Source organism: Kwoniella mangroviensis (genome assembly GCF_000507465.2).
Source record: "Kwoniella mangroviensis CBS 8507 chromosome 1 map unlocalized Ctg01, whole genome shotgun sequence".
NCBI lineage: Eukaryota > Fungi > Basidiomycota > Tremellomycetes > Tremellales > Cryptococcaceae > Kwoniella > Kwoniella mangrovensis.
Genome location: NW_027062533.1, coordinates 4,430,345 through 4,447,894, shown reverse-complemented (window position 1 = coordinate 4,447,894; position 17,550 = coordinate 4,430,345). Strand labels below are relative to the sequence as shown.

The window sequence follows — 17,550 nt, the reverse complement described above, 5'->3', positions numbered from 1 at the left end:
TGAGTGGCAAATTTGAGTAGCGGTTGGTGATATCTGATCTTCCACGTCATCATTTATTCTCATCTCCGTCTCAATGATCAAGAATCGAGGTCTTTTCCGAACACAATATCGTTCATATCTATCAGTCCAGTGTGAAAGCTAGACCATGCCACGTCAGTAGCGGTCACTGGAACCGCTCACGGATCATGCCTCCTATATCACCCTCCTCGAAGCGCTCTGGGCACTCCGAGCAGAGGACTCGACCGTACATCCCCCTCCCCATACTGCTCCTTACATCTCTCATACCCCTCCTAGCCCTATTATTCCCTTATTTCTCGACCCAGCCGACTGCCCGTTTCTCGACATACATTCCGTCGAATCGTGGTGATCATCCAACGGCATTGATACTTACCGCTCATCCAGATGACGAAGTGATGTTCTTTCCACCTACTATCTTATCATTAGTGTCAGAGGGATGGACGGTTAGTGGATTATGTCTATCGACAGGTTAGTCAGCAGAGGAAGAGATCTCTGGGAATCTTGCGAAATGTGGTGGGAATCAAACATAAGCTGATGACAATGGCTGTGTCTAGGTAACTCGTCGGGTCTAGGGAATATACGTACAGAAGAATTATACGGGAGCTACGAAGTCTTAGGGGTTCTTCGTGAAAATGTGAAAGTCATTGATCATCCGTAAATTTTGTTCTGTCAACACTCACATGTTTCCTATAACAGCTGATAACTTACGTTTCTACTTCAATAGCAAATTCCAAGACTCCATGACTTCTCACTGGGATGCAAGTCTGATATCGGACATCTTACTTGACCATTTGAAGGACCATCCAGCAGATCTGGTATGTCCCCCTATCTGCCTTGAGGAAGAAAAGCAGACAGTCTGATACGTATATTGATTCATGTAGATAATAACCTTTGACGAGATTGGAATAACCCATCATCCCAACCACATTTCTCTCCCTCAAGCTCTAGCTCTCCTGCAAACTCACACTCGGCCTAGTCCCAAAATAACACACTTAAAATCACCTGGGGTGGTCCCGAAATTCACTGGACCCGTATATCCCATGTACCTCAACTTACAAACAATCCTTTTTCATATATTCAAGTCTGATGGACAGAAAGAAGGGCAAGGGGAGAAGGGGTTGGTCGTAGTTTCATCTCCTGCTCAATGGGTACAGAGTATACAAGCTATGATGGCCCATCGTACGCAACTAGTATGGTTCAGGTGGTTGTACCTTGCTGCGTCAAGGTTGATGTGGGTCAATGAGTTGATAGAAGTATGACCATAAATGATGCATCCATTGTACCAATACTCAACAAGAGACAGGCCAACATATGCGGCCTGACTAGGACCACAATTGATGGGAGGTAGAAATTATATTGCTCACTGTTGGCATTCATATACGTACCGTGACTCAAAAGAAAATAACGTTCTTCCTCTCATCCCAAGTTTACAGTTATATCAGTAGAATAATTCATGGTATATTGAATCACCTTATCTGCCGTTACTCACCGCATACCATCGAAACCACAGACGCTCCTGCTCAGCTGTGTAAATATGATAGAAGCCCTGATATATACTCAAACAATGCATGGAGAAGATAGGAGAGATGAGATGAAATGATATTCTGCCCACCTGAGCTGCCATTCATTCCGTCATCTCTGGTCCATCCCTTTTATGAGTTCGGATTATATTCGCCTAGCCGCGTAGACCCTCTGTTCGGATATGGTTCCAGGATACAAGCCATAACGTGATCATGTTTTAAAATGCATTCGTTCAAGAGGAACATACCTCGACTAAATTCATCGCTTCCAAATTTATCATTTTTTATTATTCGTCTCTTCGCCCATTCTGATTGAGGGTGACTAAGGCATCATCGAGCCGGTACTCAGCCCTACTCTGAACGCCTCGCTCTCGAAGATGAGTAATTTCCAAAGTTGAAGTACGAAAGATTCAGCATCTTCAGCGAGGATCTGAGATATTACCTGGTTAGCTCTCGAGACCGAATGTCCAGAGGAAATGAACTACAAAGAATTGCACTTACAGGTTCCAATCCATCTACCAAATCATCCGATCCTTTCTTATCTTTTAGATGCTCTAGAACAAATTCGACCAAGTCTTGGTCTAGTTCACCCAAGAATTCGTTAATTTTACCTTCTACAAAAGGTTTGATCTTTTCTTTGATAGTGGACTGTAAAAGAAAATAGTGACCAATCAGACCGTGTCAGCGGAAACACGACTCGGGAAGATCGTGGGAATTTGCAATTCCAAATCAAACTCGTACTCACCTCATTCACCGCAGCCCAATCAATACCAGCTCTGAATATATCTCTCCTACTTGTCGGCAAAGATTTCTTGATTTCCAATAATTTCGCATTCCTCTTAGCCAATCTCTGAGCTTCCGTCAACCCATCATTCCCTTGTCCGTCCGTCTCGGCATCTAATCTGATGAGTGTTCGTTTCTTCTTCTGTTCATTCTCTTCTTCTTCATCTCCAGCCAAAATGACAGGTTTGGGTTTATTAGGTATGACGGGTTTTACTTCTTCCTTGGGCTTGACTTCTATGGCGGTAGGTTGAATATTCAATCTAATCGGTTTAGCATCCTCGGTCAATAATCCTTTAGCTTTCTGCTCATTCTCCAATTCTGCTAATTCTGCCATTTGCTTCTTCAAGAATTCCTCGGACTCTTTCTCCAATGCTTGTAATTCGTCTTCTTCCTGTTGTCGATCACGTACGTCATCTTGGTACTCTTGTTGTCGGATACGTTGTCTCCTTGCACGCCATGTTGCCCTACAAACATCGTCGTGTAAGTTCAGTCATGCCTTGAATAGACAATACAGACGGAAAGGAGAATCGATACTTACCTGTCAGAATAGAACATCTCTCTGCCCTTCTCGATTATCTCGTCATCATCCCAATTCTCGTATTGCTCAATCTGTCTTCGCCTATTACGCTCGATCAGGTCCTCGTGGGCTTTTCTTTGGGCAAGTTCCCTATTCAGAGCCTCTATTCGGATACGTTCTCTGTGTTCGACCCTTCTTTCGGCCTGCATGATGACATGTAACGTCAGTTTCGATGTTGTGGTGAATGCAGGAGATAAGGAGAGTGCTGGCTTCAACGGCACAATAGAATGACAAATGTATGGGACGAAGAGGATTGAATGTAATTGAGATAGTAGAAGGTATAAAAAGAGTCACTCACATCTCTCAGAGCAATATCTTTCTCTCTCTGCTTCCTCTGTCTCCTCAATTCTTCTTCCTCTTCATCAGTCCTTCCAGAGTCGACCTTCCCTTCGGCCGACTGAGCGGCAACGAATCCAACGGGTTTATCATACGCCTGAGGATCTCGCGCCCTACTTGGTCCAGCTCCATTCTGTTGGGATTGAGGAGTCTGTTGACCTAGAGGAGTGTTGGGGCTTGGTTGGTTCTGATTTTGATTTTGCCAAGCTTGCTGTTGCTGTTTAGCCAATCCTCTGTTATTCCCATATCCATAATTCGCATTGGCCATAGGTGTCCTTTGCTGCTGTTGCTGTTGCATAATTCTATATCTCTCTCTTTCATCTTCAATTGCTTTCTTTTCCTTTTCCCTTTTCGCAGCTGCGACTCTGAAGATTGCAATCTGATCCAGTACTGCTACTCTCTGATTTTCAGGTAAGTCACCTTCTTTCAGATCTTGCAGATGTTCTGGAACGATGACTTGAAGTGGGCTGTCCCCGCCTCCTTGCTTAGCGGGACCGTCAGGGTGTTGAGCGTTGGGATCGGTCAGGAGTGCGACGATATGCGCGATTGATTTTCGGGTGGCTGCGTCGGCTTCTTCGTCGTTCTATGAATCGAGGGAACCATGTAAGCATAGAGCAGCAGATGAGAGAGTGTATAAGTGGAAAACCCACATCAGATCTCCCCAGAGTCGATTCAAATTCCTCTAAGAATTCCTGCGTCTTCTGATCCGCCTTAACCACCAAAGCCTTTTTCTTACAATCTCTCCTTCCCTCGGGCGACAAATCAGGTAGTTCCACACCATTTAAACATCTTATACACCTCAGCACGACTTCTGGGTTTTCGTAAGCTGCGAAACCGAATGCTTGGGGTTTACCGGATGCACCCGATACCCTCTTGAGCTCATGGAGAGGTCCGCAAGCCTAAAACAGCACAACAGCGTAGATTAGTACAACTATCTCATCACATAACAGATTATATAAAGAGGAAATGACCAACATGTCACTTACGTTGAGAAGATTCTTTAAAACATCATCCGTTATACCAGGAGCTATACTTCCCACGAACACACTTGTGGTTTTAACATCCCGTACGAAGCCTGGTGGTGTCCCTGCTCCATTGGAACTTTGATTCGGTGGTAGACCTTCTTGAGGGAATCTTGGTGGTTGCGGCAATCCAGCTGGGGCGGGAGGTAGACCTAATCCGGGATGAGCAGGTCTCTGAGGAGGAGGATATTGGTTAAAGCCCATTCCTCCCGGTCCGCTTGGTGGAGGACGGAATGGTAATCCACCGTCACCGCTACCTCCATTGGCTGGTCCACCGGGCGAGTTGAAGCCTGGTCCAGAAGGTGAGAGTGAAGGAGGAGGTCGAGAACCTGGTGCGAAGTTTGGTGGGAAAGGTGGAGGGATGAATGACCCTGGAGGAGGAGGTCGGAATGGTGGGAATTGACCTTGTTGGCCTGGTGCGGGTGGTCGGTTCGGGGGGAAGGGAGGTAAGTTACCAGGAGGTGGGCGGAAGGGTGCTATAACCAGAAACGTAAGATTTCAACATTACCTGTTAGCTAGGTCGTCAGAGGTCGAGGGATATGGGGAGAGCACGCTCACGTTGACCGTTGTACATTATGATATCCTGCCTACTTGACGGTCTTCCTTGGTGGTGGGATGTACGCGTACAGGTATCACTGATGAGCAAGAGATGAGATGATGAATGACTTTGATCTTTTGTTGCAGCGATACTTAATGAGGGACGAACGAATATGAGCTTAAACAGGGGGAGCACAAAAAGAACCCAGAGCTCACATTCATTCGAAGGTAAATTCGAGATTCGAACGGATTTGTGCCACATTCGTTCATCCATTATCGGCCATCAAGCACAGATATATATACTTTGTGTAAGTGATAGCACACAAATAGGTGAATCCATAGACCTCTGCGTACTGATCCCCATGGATATGCCCAAGTTGCTATTTCACTTCAAAAATATGATGTCTGCGCCATGTACGTCGATCCCAAAGAGTGCGACTTTCCCGATTGCTCGGTCGTAGTCGTAATTCATATGTAACAAAATGTCCGATATGCTTGCTGGACAGTCCGGTGTCCGGGGCATCGGGAGAAATCCGTACATCCGTGTGGAGAACCTCATGCAAGTCTCGGAATGAGGTGCAGTGATCACATTGACTAATATCGACATTTCCGTGTAGGAAGAGTCAGCGGACTCAAAATAAGAGCTCCAACGATCTGTTCGAGGTCACCCTGAAGGGAGGTAGTGCTGCAATCTAATCTTGCCATAGCTAATTCACCACGTTTACAGTCCGCAGCTTTATTAGATAGGTTCAATACATACTACATAAAAAGGTTCTGTCATCAAGGATGTTGAAGGCCTTTGACCCGGTCGCAAGTGTTCACTTAGGAATGCATATCATGCTTCATCAAGTTTGAGTATACTGAAAGATGGCGTGTGTGTGTTAACAATTACGCCACACTCCTTCGCCACTATGGATCTGTCATTAAACAACTCGCCTCCTTTAGCATCCGTGCACTCGACATACATCAACAATATCTTCAGGCTTCAAACATATCTCTCCTGGCTTGTAATTCTGCTATTTTCGTATGAACATCAATCAGATGTCAATATAATGACTTACATATTACGAGAAAAATGTGTAGTAAACGACTGCAACTCAGTAGTAACACACAGCGCGACTACCGTCTGCTGGGTATGTACCGAACTTCGATGTTCAGAACATAGGTCGAAGCCGGTCCACCCATGCGGAACATTCGAGGAAGTTGTAAGTGCTTGTCCGGCAGTAAGAGGTGGCGAGCTACAAACCTGCCTACATGTAGCTCTCCACACCCCCAAACGATCTCCAGTTGACCCTCATAGCGAATGCAAGTAAATTACAACGCGTAGGTCTATTTATATAGTGAAAGCAACAGAACAGCGGCTCAATGTATTCTTCAACAGTTTACCAGTCTACTCAACAGTATCTCATTTGAAAAAGATCGCATCACTCAAGAAGCTCAGCGCATCCGACTTGGACACACCTGCATTCTCCAGCTTCCTCATGATAGCCAAAGCATGTTCGACGCAAAGAACATGTATAACGGCATCAACGTTCATTTCCCTGTTATCTTCGATGACGGTTTCAAATGGCTTCTTAGGGTCAGACAGTCCCATAATGGCTACCCACCTCCTGAAATACAAAAATTTGTAGTCCGAAGTGAAGTGACTGCTCTAACGATTCTCAAAAATGGTGGAGTACTTGCTCCTGATGCTTGGTATCCTCTTAGCGACGGTCAATCCTCTCGTGTGTGCTTTTCTATCTCTGCCCTCCTGGAAGTCCATCACTAAATCATACTTATCTTTCGTAGAGCCCGATTTATGCTACTTCTTCTGCCAATTACTGAATGGAGCATCTTTGAACATTCCAAAGAGAGGAATTGACGCTCTTTGGACACCTGGGCCAGAGATAAAGCACATTATCGAGGAATACGCTAGAATATCCATTCTAATCGCCGATACACCCATCTCCAGTAGCTTGATCGGCTGCCCCATACCAGATCCCGATGACCCCCATCACAGAAGCATCGGACCTTTGGCTACTCACCGTTCATTGAACATGATCCAACCACCTTATTTCCCTGGCCCTTTCAATAACAACCAAGAACGTTATCTAGCACAAATAGATATAGCTCTCGATCACGTTTTCAATGGACATTTATGCCAGAGGAATACCTTAGATGCCTATTTATGGCATCTAGAGCTCAGGGAGCTGGTTGGACTATGCGATATGCTTGCCGAGAAACCCAACAAGGTATATATTAAACATGCGGATGATAAGGGGGATCATTTAATGGGTGATGGTGAGGGTAATTTGACAGGGATTATAGACTGGGAATGGTGGGTACCGGTCTCAATCTCCCAGTAAACCTTGGAAAGGCACAGAGCTGAAGTTTAAGGAACAATATAACAGGGCATACGCGACGACCAAGGAAGAAGCTTTCTCCTCGCCGTACTTCTGCTTCACACACAATCGATACTACGCCGGTAACAACTTTATGACACCCGCGGAGGAGCTGTTGATTCAAGCTTATGAGAGATTTGGGAGGAAGGACTTGGCAGATTGCATCAGGAACGGCAAGATCTACCAGCGATTGAGTCATATAGGCACATTTGAACCATGGCCTTGTCCTCAACGTGGTGTCTTAGAAGCCTTTGCACAATGGAAACCGGCTAATCTCAAACCACCGGCCAAGTTCGATAAATCATGGAGAGTATATCTCATAGATCGATATAGAGACAACGAGACCCTTCAGGAACTCATCAAGCGTGAAGCTTGGGATCAGGAGAAAGGAAGGGCCGAAGTGAAATCAGAGAGGGAAAAATGGCTGGAGGAGAGAAAGGAGAAGTGCAAGGAGCACTCTTCTGTGGAAATCTCGTAGAATCATCGTAGTAGCACTAACAGTAGTGATTGTAACATGCATCCCCAAGTATGCATACACTATCCCCTGACCCTTCATGACGGACATCAACCGTCAATGGTAATATCTTAACGTTCCAAACAATCTAGGAGAATCGAAAAGTTAAGCTTTTTCTCTTCACGTGGGTTTGAGTTGGTCTATTTTAGGAATCGATATCGTTCGAGCTAACGGCGTGTAATTCATTATACGACAAGTAATATTTGTACCTGGTATACAATGTGGTATCTTATGTTTATATCAATGATGAATCTATACTTTCGCCTAGGACTGCTATGCGCACTCCCCGCAGAATTACAAATAGAGATCATGTAACGTTATCCTCCCTTACTTTCCACTTCAAAACTTCCAGCGTGCTCTTCGCATCTACAGCAGAAGAATGACCCAAATCAGATGTTCTATCCTGGATGAAATAACCCAACTTTTCCTTGACGATATCTCGCAGAGCGCGACGAAAAGGCGGTCCTTTGTCATGTGGAAATACGAACGCTGTATCTATCACTTTGGTATGCAGTAATTGGAGAGCACGAAGATCGTTTTCAAGACTATTTGTGATATAATGGTCAAAATTAGTCAGGTCGCCAGAGGCTATCTGAAAGAGGGATATGGACATGATGAGGTCAGGTTGGAAACTCACCCATGTCCTACTGTTATAGTATCCGGACCAATGAACATACACGCTGCTGCTCTAACTGCTGGCAAATCCATGACAGCAGTTTTGAGCTGATCGGGGGTTATACCGGAGAATCGTGTGTTGACGTCTCTGTAGCAAGTACGAAAATCAGCTGGATCTGTAATTACTACCAGGGGGAGATGTCAACTGACAATACAGGTACAGTCTGTCTGACCATTTCATCGAGAAGTATCTCTCCGTTCTCATCTACTATAGTTACTCTTCCAAGCGATATACCCGCCGTGGTGTCTATCATATAAGCTAATTAGCAATAGCCTCTAATGAATGCAGATTACTCACAAATCATCTCACAATCCATGGCTACTACCTCATTCCATTTCCCCAACCCACCATCTCCCTTGCCTATGACCTGTTCGGTAGTCTTATACGGTACCCTCCTTGCTAATTTCCTATCATCATCTTCCTCACTGAATACATGTATATAATCTTGGCATCCAACTTCTCCTCTTTCTTTCCCACAACATGTATATATCCATTTCCTCCTTCCCTCAATTCGTTCAGGTAAAGTTCGACCATAGTGATATTTGCATTCACCATTTTTCATCCTTTCTTCTATATTCTTCGAACTAACCACAAAAGAAACTTTACATCTGTTACATACCCTCTCTTCTCTTTCTCCATCTATCTTAACCTCCTCAGGGTTGATATCGGTGAGAGAATTATCTTGAGGATTGGGATATCGCCATATCTCAAATTGATCAAGAGGTAAACAATATTTATCAATCTTCCCTCTAGACAGTTTAGATAGTTTCTCCTTCTCTGCTACTTCATGGGCAACTCTAGATTCTTTGACTGTCCCTATCGATGGATGATCCAGCTTATCCGGTGGGATTCGCTTCGAGATGGATACGGCAGCTTGATGAATCGCCGTTTTGTATATTCGCACGTTCGATGAAGCAGCTGCTGTTTCCGATTCTTGAGAGAAAGCTGAGGTGTGAGCCAGATCAGGAGAGAGATGTAGGATAGGCGCATACTATTCAATATATATTAGCAGGTGGATTGCGCATGCAGGGTAGATTCAACTTGCAAGTTTGGCATACTGGGTGTACAACGTATTCACTATATTGGAATATATATCAGCATACTTCGATTCATCCCATTTAAAGAGGTTACTCACAGCCTTTTTGTCTATCTGGTCTTGGATGAGGTGATGGTTTGAGGTTGATGGGTAAGACCGGTGGACGAGCAGTGTTTAAAGCAATTAGAGAGGGAGTAGCCGGAGTCGGTATTGGCCGGACTGGTGTTTGGGGAACAGCTGGGGGTACCTGAGAATCAGAATTGTAAGGTTATATCAAGCAGTTTTTGTATCGATCGAAGCTACAGCTTACCTCAGTGCTCGCTGATGGTCCGTCCTTCGCTGAAGGTCTGATCGTTCCATTATCCAATTTTCGAGAACTTGGGGTTGTACTTCCTTTCCTACTGTCATTTCCAGTCACCCTTCGCACAACTCCCCTGATTCTCTCTTCCTCTTCGGCCTCTGACCGTCTCTTCACTGCTTGTCTAACAGTCGATGGAACGTCCTTGGATGGTAAGGTCGTTTTGGAGGAAGATGCCTCGGCGTGAGTGAAGAAACATCTTGGACGGCCACAGGATGGATCAGGACATCGAGCTGCGGATAGCAAGCCGAGGTTCGAGAACATCTCGGAATCAGGGACAGTGTGTTTCCCCTTTCTCAGCTGTTCTGATGAGATTTTACAGGCGATTGTGGGCCACTGATAGGAAGATAGGTGGAAATCAGGAAAGACTTGAATATTGTCAACATGACTTGACTGGGTGATCTTGATGTCTGAGGGTTGGGTCTCTTTCCGCCGGAAAGTCGCAGGTAGCCGACCCGAATTTCAGCAATCGAAAACATCCCTTGGTTCGCATTCGAGTTCTTTTTCATGGTTCTTCTCTGTGCACTACATGTCAACAGGAGCAGTGTCACTCGCAAAGATGTCCAGACCGGCGCTGAGAAGGGTACTCAACAATCGCAAACCCTTCAACCTTTGTGGTGTTCCCGCGATAGGCTGTCGACATCAGTCCACCTCCTCTCCTGCATCTTCGAGCGTTCCATCGGTAAAGGAGAATGAGCTGGCGAAGATTATACGGGACACCATCAAGGTAAGCTGTGATTGCGTCCAGAGTGTCGCTTGACCCAATCTGAATTTTCATAAATTTTGCAGTCGACAGGTCCGATACCGATCTCGAGATATATGCAATTCTGTCTCTCACATCCTACATATGGATATTATCAGAAAGGAGATGTGTTTGGAGAGAAAGGCGACTTCATAACGTCTCCAGAAATATCACAGATATTCGGTGAAGTAAGTCAAATCAGCTGTGACTTCCAGCTCGTGCTTTCTCAGCTGATATTGATCGAATGGCTTAGCTTGTAGCAATTTGGTTCCTCACAAGATGGATGGAAGCTGATTCGCCCTCTAGAGTGAGGATAGTAGAACTAGGTCCGGGGAGGGGTACTTTGATGGATGATATTTTACGTGTGAGCTTTCTCTCTCTCTTCTCCGCCAGATTGGATAGCTCATCCGCGCTCATTCCTCTAATATGTGTATAGACATTGTTCAGTTTCCCTGGTATATCTGGATCGATAAAGTCTATTCACTTGGTCGAAAATAGTGAAGCTTTGAGAAAGATACAGGGCGATAAGTTACTGGAGAGATTGGAAGGGAAAGAGGTGGATCTGCAATGGTATACAGGTATCAATGAGATTCCAGAGAGTGAGTCATGAAGTTCTTTTGCTCATGCCCGACTGCAAGGAATTCCTCGACCTCTATAATCAACAATGTATGGTTATCAGTGTTCTGATTGTTTAGAGCTGATCATCTGTCTATGTGATGAAATTCAGCCAATGACACATACACACTCTTCGTCGCGCATGAATTCTTCGATGCGATGCCTATAAATACTTTCGAGAAGACTGACATGGGTTGGAGGGAAGTTCAAGTGGATAATGATCCAGGATATGCACAAAAGTGAGTCATTCTTTATCCAGTATGACTTTCCTCCTGAAATCCATCAGCTACGTCGTGATATACAATCCTAACTCTGCTGATATTGCGTTAAATGCAGTTTACCAAACCAAACATCCAAGTCTGGCTTAAGACTTTCCCTCTCCTCCGCACCTACACCACTCTCGACCGTTTTACCTGCAACTTCATCTAGGTTCACAAATCTGTCAACAGGATCAAGGATCGAAATCGCCCAGGATTCATTCAAGATCATGCGACGCGCTGGTGAATTGATAAGTAAAGGACTAGGAGGTTGTGGAGTGGTGGTTGATTATGGGGGAGATAGATCATACGGACAGTCTTTCAGAGTGAGTGGAATAGACCGTTTCTTCATTGGGCACGAACGAACATAATTGAGGACAATATGATTGTGACTCGCGACTATCTCTAACATGATCGACGCTCTCTGTTGTCAATCTCGAATCCTCCTCTTCATCATAGCCCGCAGCTCAAGAGCTGATCTTACTGTTTACGTGAATCCATAGGCCTTCAAAAATCACAAGATAGTAGACGTTTTCGACGATCCTGGAAACGCAGATTTGACTGCGAATGTGGATTTTGCCTATCTGAGAGAATCTTTAGCTGGTACAGGTAAGTCCAATCTTCCGCTCCTTTTGATCCTCCACGATCCGTCCCATTGAACAAGATGTCAGAACACATCATCAGCTCATTCCTTCTATCTGCTTCCCTATTCTTGTCTGTTACTACATTATACTGAGTCACATTTACGTTCTACAGGATCATCTTCCCTAGGCCCAATTTCCCAATCGTCCTTCCTCCTCTCTTTGGGTCTTCAACCCCGTCTTCGCAAACTCCTTGATTCCGCGACGGACGAAAAGAGGAAAGAAGATATACGTAAATCAGCTCAGAGATTGATAGACCCACTGGGTATGGGTGGTCAATATCAGGTTATGGGAATTACGAATGATTCAGCGTTGAGAGTTGCCGAGGGTGGGGAGATATATCCTTTTATCAAAAAGAAAGAGCAAAGTAAAGTTTTAAAGCCGTGATTATAGACTCACATTCATAGATGAATATAATCTCAAGGATGGGTAGCTATTCTTTATTGATAATTCAGACCTGTCTTGGTATCACGGTTCGTTCTTATTGGACATCACGGTTCAAGCATCTGACAATACCTTGGGTCATCTTTTATACTCATATCCATTGAGTCACCAAAGAAAACACATGACGGACTCGTAGTTTTTCATCTTGCATTAGATTGGTATACACAACAAAAGCACAAGGGTATGAATCATACTACATGGGTATATACTACTCACTCTCCAGTGATGGGATCACTTCTCCAATACTTTCAATCTCTCTTCCAATCCTTTTATCCTCCCCTCTGTACTACTCCAATTACTCATAATCCCTTGCACCGCCTGATCCAAACCTTTACTCAACTTATCCAATATAGCTTGTAATTGGCCTATCTCAGTGGTATTGTTCTTATCCTGAATTTTGAGTTGTTTGAGCGACTCAGCTATCGTCGCAGCATCGTTGTGCAATTCGTTCAAACTCTTCAATCTGATAAGGAGAGGTTGAATAATAGGTAAATATCCATCTAGCCTGGACAAAAGTCCAAATAGCTGCTGCAGATTTTGATATTCACTCTGTGATAGATTCACATTACTTGAAGAAGAAGGTTTTTCCGAATCGGCTGAAAGGTTCGTTGTGGTATTTCGTTTATTCGATGAAGAAGCTGCTCTGTCTAGATCTACCAAGAGTAGTTTGATTCGACGTGAGATGGCGTCCAGTTGACGGGGTTGGGTGAGAAGTGATAGAAGGTGAGAATGTTTGGTGAGAGTCGGTATCAATGGACCATTCTAAACGGTTTGCGAGCAATCAGCTGATGGCACCTTCAACACTTCGGAGTACATTTCAGCTTACCTGGTTTGATCCTTCTCCTAATGGTCCTAGAGCATTCTCGAGTATTGCCAAACGCTTATCGATCTCTCCCAGACTATATTGTCTCTTGCTATTCTCATCATCTTCATGACGTACATCTCGCCCTTCTTGTGATTGTGAATTTACTGTCCCCGTTAATCGCTTTAACCTATCATCCCATTCTGACGGTTCTAAACCATTCCCATCTACGACACCTAATTCATCAATATCTAAGCTCCCTAATCTATCTTTCAGCCCGTTCAGCTCAGATACTAAGTTTATAGGTTGTTTAGGAGGTAAGACCGATTTCCTCTTTCCCTCTTTACCCTCTATGGATGGTCCAGCTCCAGATCCAGAAGTCGAAGCTTGAGGTTGTGATGAGATCTCGGATTCGAGTTCGGCCAATTCAGCTTTCAAACGTCGTAGGCGACTAATAGAAGATTCCTTGAACTGAGATCCCGGGTCTTCGTCTTCGGAGGATGAAGGGGAATAGGTCGAGAGGGTATGCCGGGATAGAGGTGGCAGTCTGGGTCGGAATGATAGGTCTTTTGGATCTGGTCCATCATAGCCATAGTCATGATTTCAGCAAGAGTTCTAGTAACGGGATACATCGTAAAAGCCATGAAGGTCTGTCAAACTCACCTCTCCGCCTTGTACCCCTTCCAAATACTTTCTCGACGTTCTTCCTTCCTGGTAATCCACTTACATCTATATTTTCAGAATTTGGCTTTATCGTATGATGCTCGTCGTCAGCTAGTCCACTGTCGCCCTGGAGATGCATATCCATCAGTCAGCTCGAGACCTGTGGCATCCACATTTCCAACCAAGCTTACCGGTCTTAGGAGGCTATCTGGTTCATCGGGAGTCTCGAATATATCTTGAGCTGTGTCCTGAGTATGAAGTCCGTCCATGAGCTAGGATCCCATAGGGAGAGTGGGCGGACGGCAGCTCACTATATCTGGTAGTCCATGGTATTTGGTGTTCATGGTATCTTACTGAATCCCCTGTCTTGATTGTAGCTATGTGTATCAGATGTATCGGATGCAACATTGATTTTGGTTGTACAAGGTGCAAAGTGGTCATAGCAATCTAAGACGCGTCGCGATGCAAAGTGGGTCACTCATTTACTCATTCAAAGTGTACATGAAGTGGAGGTGGTCCATGCATTCACAGAGAGTATAAGGAGGGGGGAAACCCATGATATGTCTTTCATTCTCCCATTTCCTCTTTCATTCCTCTTATCACTGACCATATACACCTAGATACATCGGTCCAATCCCTCAACATGGGTACCCGCACTTGTAGGTACCGCAAGGATATCCTGCACTGTTGTGTCTTGACCTGCGCTCATCATCTCTCGATGTATTCTGATAGTCAAGCTCGACAAGGCGATGATGACCAACCCCAGGTTATTGCCTGTCTCAAGTAAAGGAAAGGCGAAATGGGAGACAATGTGAGCTGAATTGGGCTTCGATGATCGAGCAGTAGCTCACAGCAGTCTGTTGGCTTGAACAGAACCGAAAGTATCACGATCACGGTCATAGCTAGATCGTCTTCAAATGTCGAAATACATCTAATACACCGAGGAAGATTCATCGTATGTCGTCTCTTAGGCTTCTCTACACGATAGGCTGACCATCGGACATACAGATGAAGCAATCTTTCCAACACCTGTCACGCACCGATGCGTCGATACGTAAGATCATTCACAGCGATACAAGTATGATCTTCAGGTATGAGCCGACACAAACCCCAGTGATCTCAGGAATGAAGGTATGTGGTCAATCTTCCTTGAAACTCCTTGCCGATCTTTCACTGACGATGTATATCAGATGAAAGAAAGCTACCAATTCAAATTTGACAGCAATGAAGATTGTCAATCGTTCATTCAAATGATGACAGGTTTTTTCGAAATATCCGAAGCCAAACAGCAAAGCACCATCAAGGGTAATCACGTAGAACCATCACAAGCTATCCCTTTTTCACCTTCAAAGGTATCTAAAAGCGGTAATACACCATTCACATCCCCTACCAAAGCCTCACCCGCCAATTCTTCTCCTGAATCAAAACGTTCACCTGGTTCGCAAGAACGGACGAAATCGCGCTCGAAATCTAAAGAAGAATCGAAGAGTGGAGACACACCAGCCAGCACCCATAGCGCCTCTATAAACGTATCGCAGAAAGTAGAGATAACAGCAGAGGATACGCCTTCTCCGCCGGTTGACGAGGCAACCGAACGCTTAAAGAGGGCACTGTTGGGGGACTACAAACTCCCACCGACACCATCGGACAGCCAGTCCGTCCAGCAAGAACATCCATCAACCTCACAAGCAAAAGGAAAGTCCACTCAAGCAGATACACCGCTCTCGGTATCTGTGGACGAAAAGATCACAACAGATCAATCAGCCGGTTTTCCTCTGAATCAGTCAGAGTCTCAGGTCACACCACGACCCAAGTCAAGACGCACTTGTGGACCGTCTTCAAGTTCACAAAAAGATGGTATTCATGCATCGGTCAACGATTGTCCAGGTACTCCGACCAAGAGCCAACCATTAACCGATTTCTCCTCTCAGTCCGTCGATCATCCTACTCATTATTATCAAGTATCTTCGCCAAATAAAGCCAAGGATGTCTCAACGTCAGAATTCATGTCAGTCGACGGAGAAGATCACCTCTCAAATATCCCAAATATCCCGATAGACGATTATCCTGTTCTGATGACTCACCAAGAGCTAGAGGCTGAGAGAAAACGGAAGGGGAAAAGGAAGAGGCAAGAAGTAGAGGAAGACCTAACGGCTGACGTTTTAGACGAAGAGCAGGATCCGGTGAGCATTATTTCGTTCTCGACTGAGGAGTAATTTTGAATATCTCTATCAGGTTAAGCATTCACAAAACGGCGCTCAAACCAGATCCTTCTTGAACGATGCCAAAACATCTCCTCAACTACCATACGGAAGGGGTATCTACGATTTGGCTACTCACGATCTGGAGAATTTGGTGGACCAAGCTATGATGGAGTCGGGATTTGAAAAGCTGGTAAGTTCCTGATCTCATATGTAACGAATGATTTGGGCTGAAATATCGTCTTTGAGCAGGTTGAGACGATAGGACATTTGATCCAGAAACGTTTAGATGGCTACACCGCTCATCATCGTCCAACGCATCTCCACACCCATTTTCAAGAGACGCACTTATCGAACGATCTTCAATGTTGGATCGGCGACCGAACCTATCAACCATATTCCTTTCCTTCTCAATCAGCTTTTGACGGTCAAACCAACGACCGGGACTTCTTCGAGCCGGCTCCACAGAGCTGCAATTCCAGTCTAAATCCATTCCACAATTCCCATTCTGAATATCGATCTTATCACTCGGGTAGTAACTCTTCTGACTCGCTTTATTACTCTTTATCTCAAGACCTCACTCAAAAAGAATCTCATCACACCTATAAACCAAACAGTGTCGCTGCTAACAGCAACCACATCTGGCAATCCACTGTCACTCCGGGATACTCACCAAGTCTTCAAGCTCATTCACAGCATAATCACTCACAAAATACTCATATCTATCCGGAACAACGTCGAACTCAGGATGGGAATATAAATCAGCTTTTACAACATAGCCATATCTATTCTTCACCAGCTGTGCGGAATTTCAATCATCCACAATACACTCAGCCTGGGCGATCGTATCCTGAGTACGATTATGATAATGATCAATCTGAAGTATACCCACCGTCACCCAGTAAACAAAGTCTTTCGTTCATCCTCAATAGCAACAACACTGATTTGCAACATTTCTTGGATCATACTGAAAGTGCCAGTCACTATCACAGAGAGAACCAGACCATGGATGCCTCTACTATTGAAACGACTTACGAAGACAAGAAGACGAAACTTGACGAAGAAGATGAAGAGTTGGCTAACATTAGTAGAGAGTTCGATAATGGTTCATCGTCCGGTTCAAGCAATGATGTTGGCGAGGACGAGGAAGAGAAGGAGTACGATTACGATGCAATGGTGGATGAGGATCTGGAGTTGGAAAAGGAGATTGAGAATGAAGTGTGATGATTGGTCGAATAAACTGCCGTGTGGTAGAGCACGGGATGTGAGATTTAATAGCATGTAATCGGGATGGAAACGGCATGTTTATCGGGAACGTTATTATGTATCATCGCATGTAGCTGTACATACTGAAGATGAATAGCATAAATATGTATCATACATGCTTATATGCGACTTTACCTATGTGAGATACATTCTCTATTATA

The 17,550-nt window shown here is 44.7% G+C and overlaps 7 protein-coding genes across 7 annotated transcripts; 4 read left to right on the top strand and 3 right to left on the bottom strand.

The window, feature by feature from the left end:
* Positions 1 to 185: 185 nt before the first annotated feature.
* I203_101654 (uncharacterized protein) lies at positions 186 to 1,277 on the top strand (the record flags this gene model as incomplete). The annotated part of the gene is made up of 4 exons (XM_019150471.1): positions 186 to 486; positions 573 to 672; positions 743 to 833; positions 900 to 1,277. 4 exons carry the CDS (start codon positions 186 to 188, stop codon positions 1,275 to 1,277), a joined length of 870 nt encoding a protein of 289 aa, XP_019000064.1.
* Positions 1,278 to 1,860: 583 nt separating this feature from the next.
* On the bottom strand, positions 1,861 to 4,830 carry I203_101653 (uncharacterized protein; the record flags this gene model as incomplete). Its single annotated transcript, XM_019150470.1, has 8 exons — positions 1,861 to 1,968; positions 2,040 to 2,186; positions 2,284 to 2,785; positions 2,860 to 3,041; positions 3,197 to 3,817; positions 3,885 to 4,133; positions 4,221 to 4,732; positions 4,815 to 4,830. The coding sequence occupies 8 exons, from the start codon at positions 4,828 to 4,830 to the stop codon at positions 1,861 to 1,863; spliced, it is 2,337 nt and encodes a 778-aa protein (XP_019000063.1).
* A 1,476-nt stretch (positions 4,831 to 6,306) lies between these two features.
* On the top strand, positions 6,307 to 7,652 carry I203_101652 (uncharacterized protein; the record flags this gene model as incomplete). Its single annotated transcript, XM_019150469.1, has 3 exons — positions 6,307 to 6,517; positions 6,582 to 7,110; positions 7,184 to 7,652. 3 exons carry the CDS (start codon positions 6,307 to 6,309, stop codon positions 7,650 to 7,652), a joined length of 1,209 nt encoding a protein of 402 aa, XP_019000062.1.
* Positions 7,653 to 7,995: 343 nt separating this feature from the next.
* I203_101651 (uncharacterized protein) lies at positions 7,996 to 10,022 on the bottom strand (the record flags this gene model as incomplete). The annotated part of the gene is made up of 7 exons (XM_065516926.1): positions 7,996 to 8,233; positions 8,326 to 8,451; positions 8,514 to 8,610; positions 8,662 to 9,355; positions 9,410 to 9,441; positions 9,500 to 9,647; positions 9,711 to 10,022. The coding sequence occupies 7 exons, from the start codon at positions 10,020 to 10,022 to the stop codon at positions 7,996 to 7,998; spliced, it is 1,647 nt and encodes a 548-aa protein (XP_065373744.1).
* Positions 10,023 to 10,317: 295 nt separating this feature from the next.
* On the top strand, positions 10,318 to 12,400 carry I203_101650 (uncharacterized protein; the record flags this gene model as incomplete). Its single annotated transcript, XM_019150467.1, has 8 exons — positions 10,318 to 10,485; positions 10,548 to 10,688; positions 10,754 to 10,864; positions 10,937 to 11,099; positions 11,228 to 11,354; positions 11,452 to 11,698; positions 11,876 to 11,981; positions 12,129 to 12,400. The coding sequence occupies 8 exons, from the start codon at positions 10,318 to 10,320 to the stop codon at positions 12,398 to 12,400; spliced, it is 1,335 nt and encodes a 444-aa protein (XP_019000060.1).
* A 288-nt stretch (positions 12,401 to 12,688) lies between these two features.
* I203_101649 (uncharacterized protein) lies at positions 12,689 to 14,266 on the bottom strand (the record flags this gene model as incomplete). The annotated part of the gene is made up of 5 exons (XM_019150466.1): positions 12,689 to 13,219; positions 13,284 to 13,834; positions 13,923 to 14,049; positions 14,114 to 14,170; positions 14,234 to 14,266. The coding sequence occupies 5 exons, from the start codon at positions 14,264 to 14,266 to the stop codon at positions 12,689 to 12,691; spliced, it is 1,299 nt and encodes a 432-aa protein (XP_019000059.1).
* A 405-nt stretch (positions 14,267 to 14,671) lies between these two features.
* On the top strand, positions 14,672 to 17,347 carry I203_101648 (uncharacterized protein; the record flags this gene model as incomplete). The annotated part of the gene is made up of 6 exons (XM_019150465.1): positions 14,672 to 14,733; positions 14,796 to 14,877; positions 14,931 to 15,053; positions 15,113 to 16,105; positions 16,158 to 16,316; positions 16,376 to 17,347. The coding sequence occupies 6 exons, from the start codon at positions 14,672 to 14,674 to the stop codon at positions 17,345 to 17,347; spliced, it is 2,391 nt and encodes a 796-aa protein (XP_019000058.1).
* Between the last annotated feature and the right edge of the window lie 203 nt (positions 17,348 to 17,550).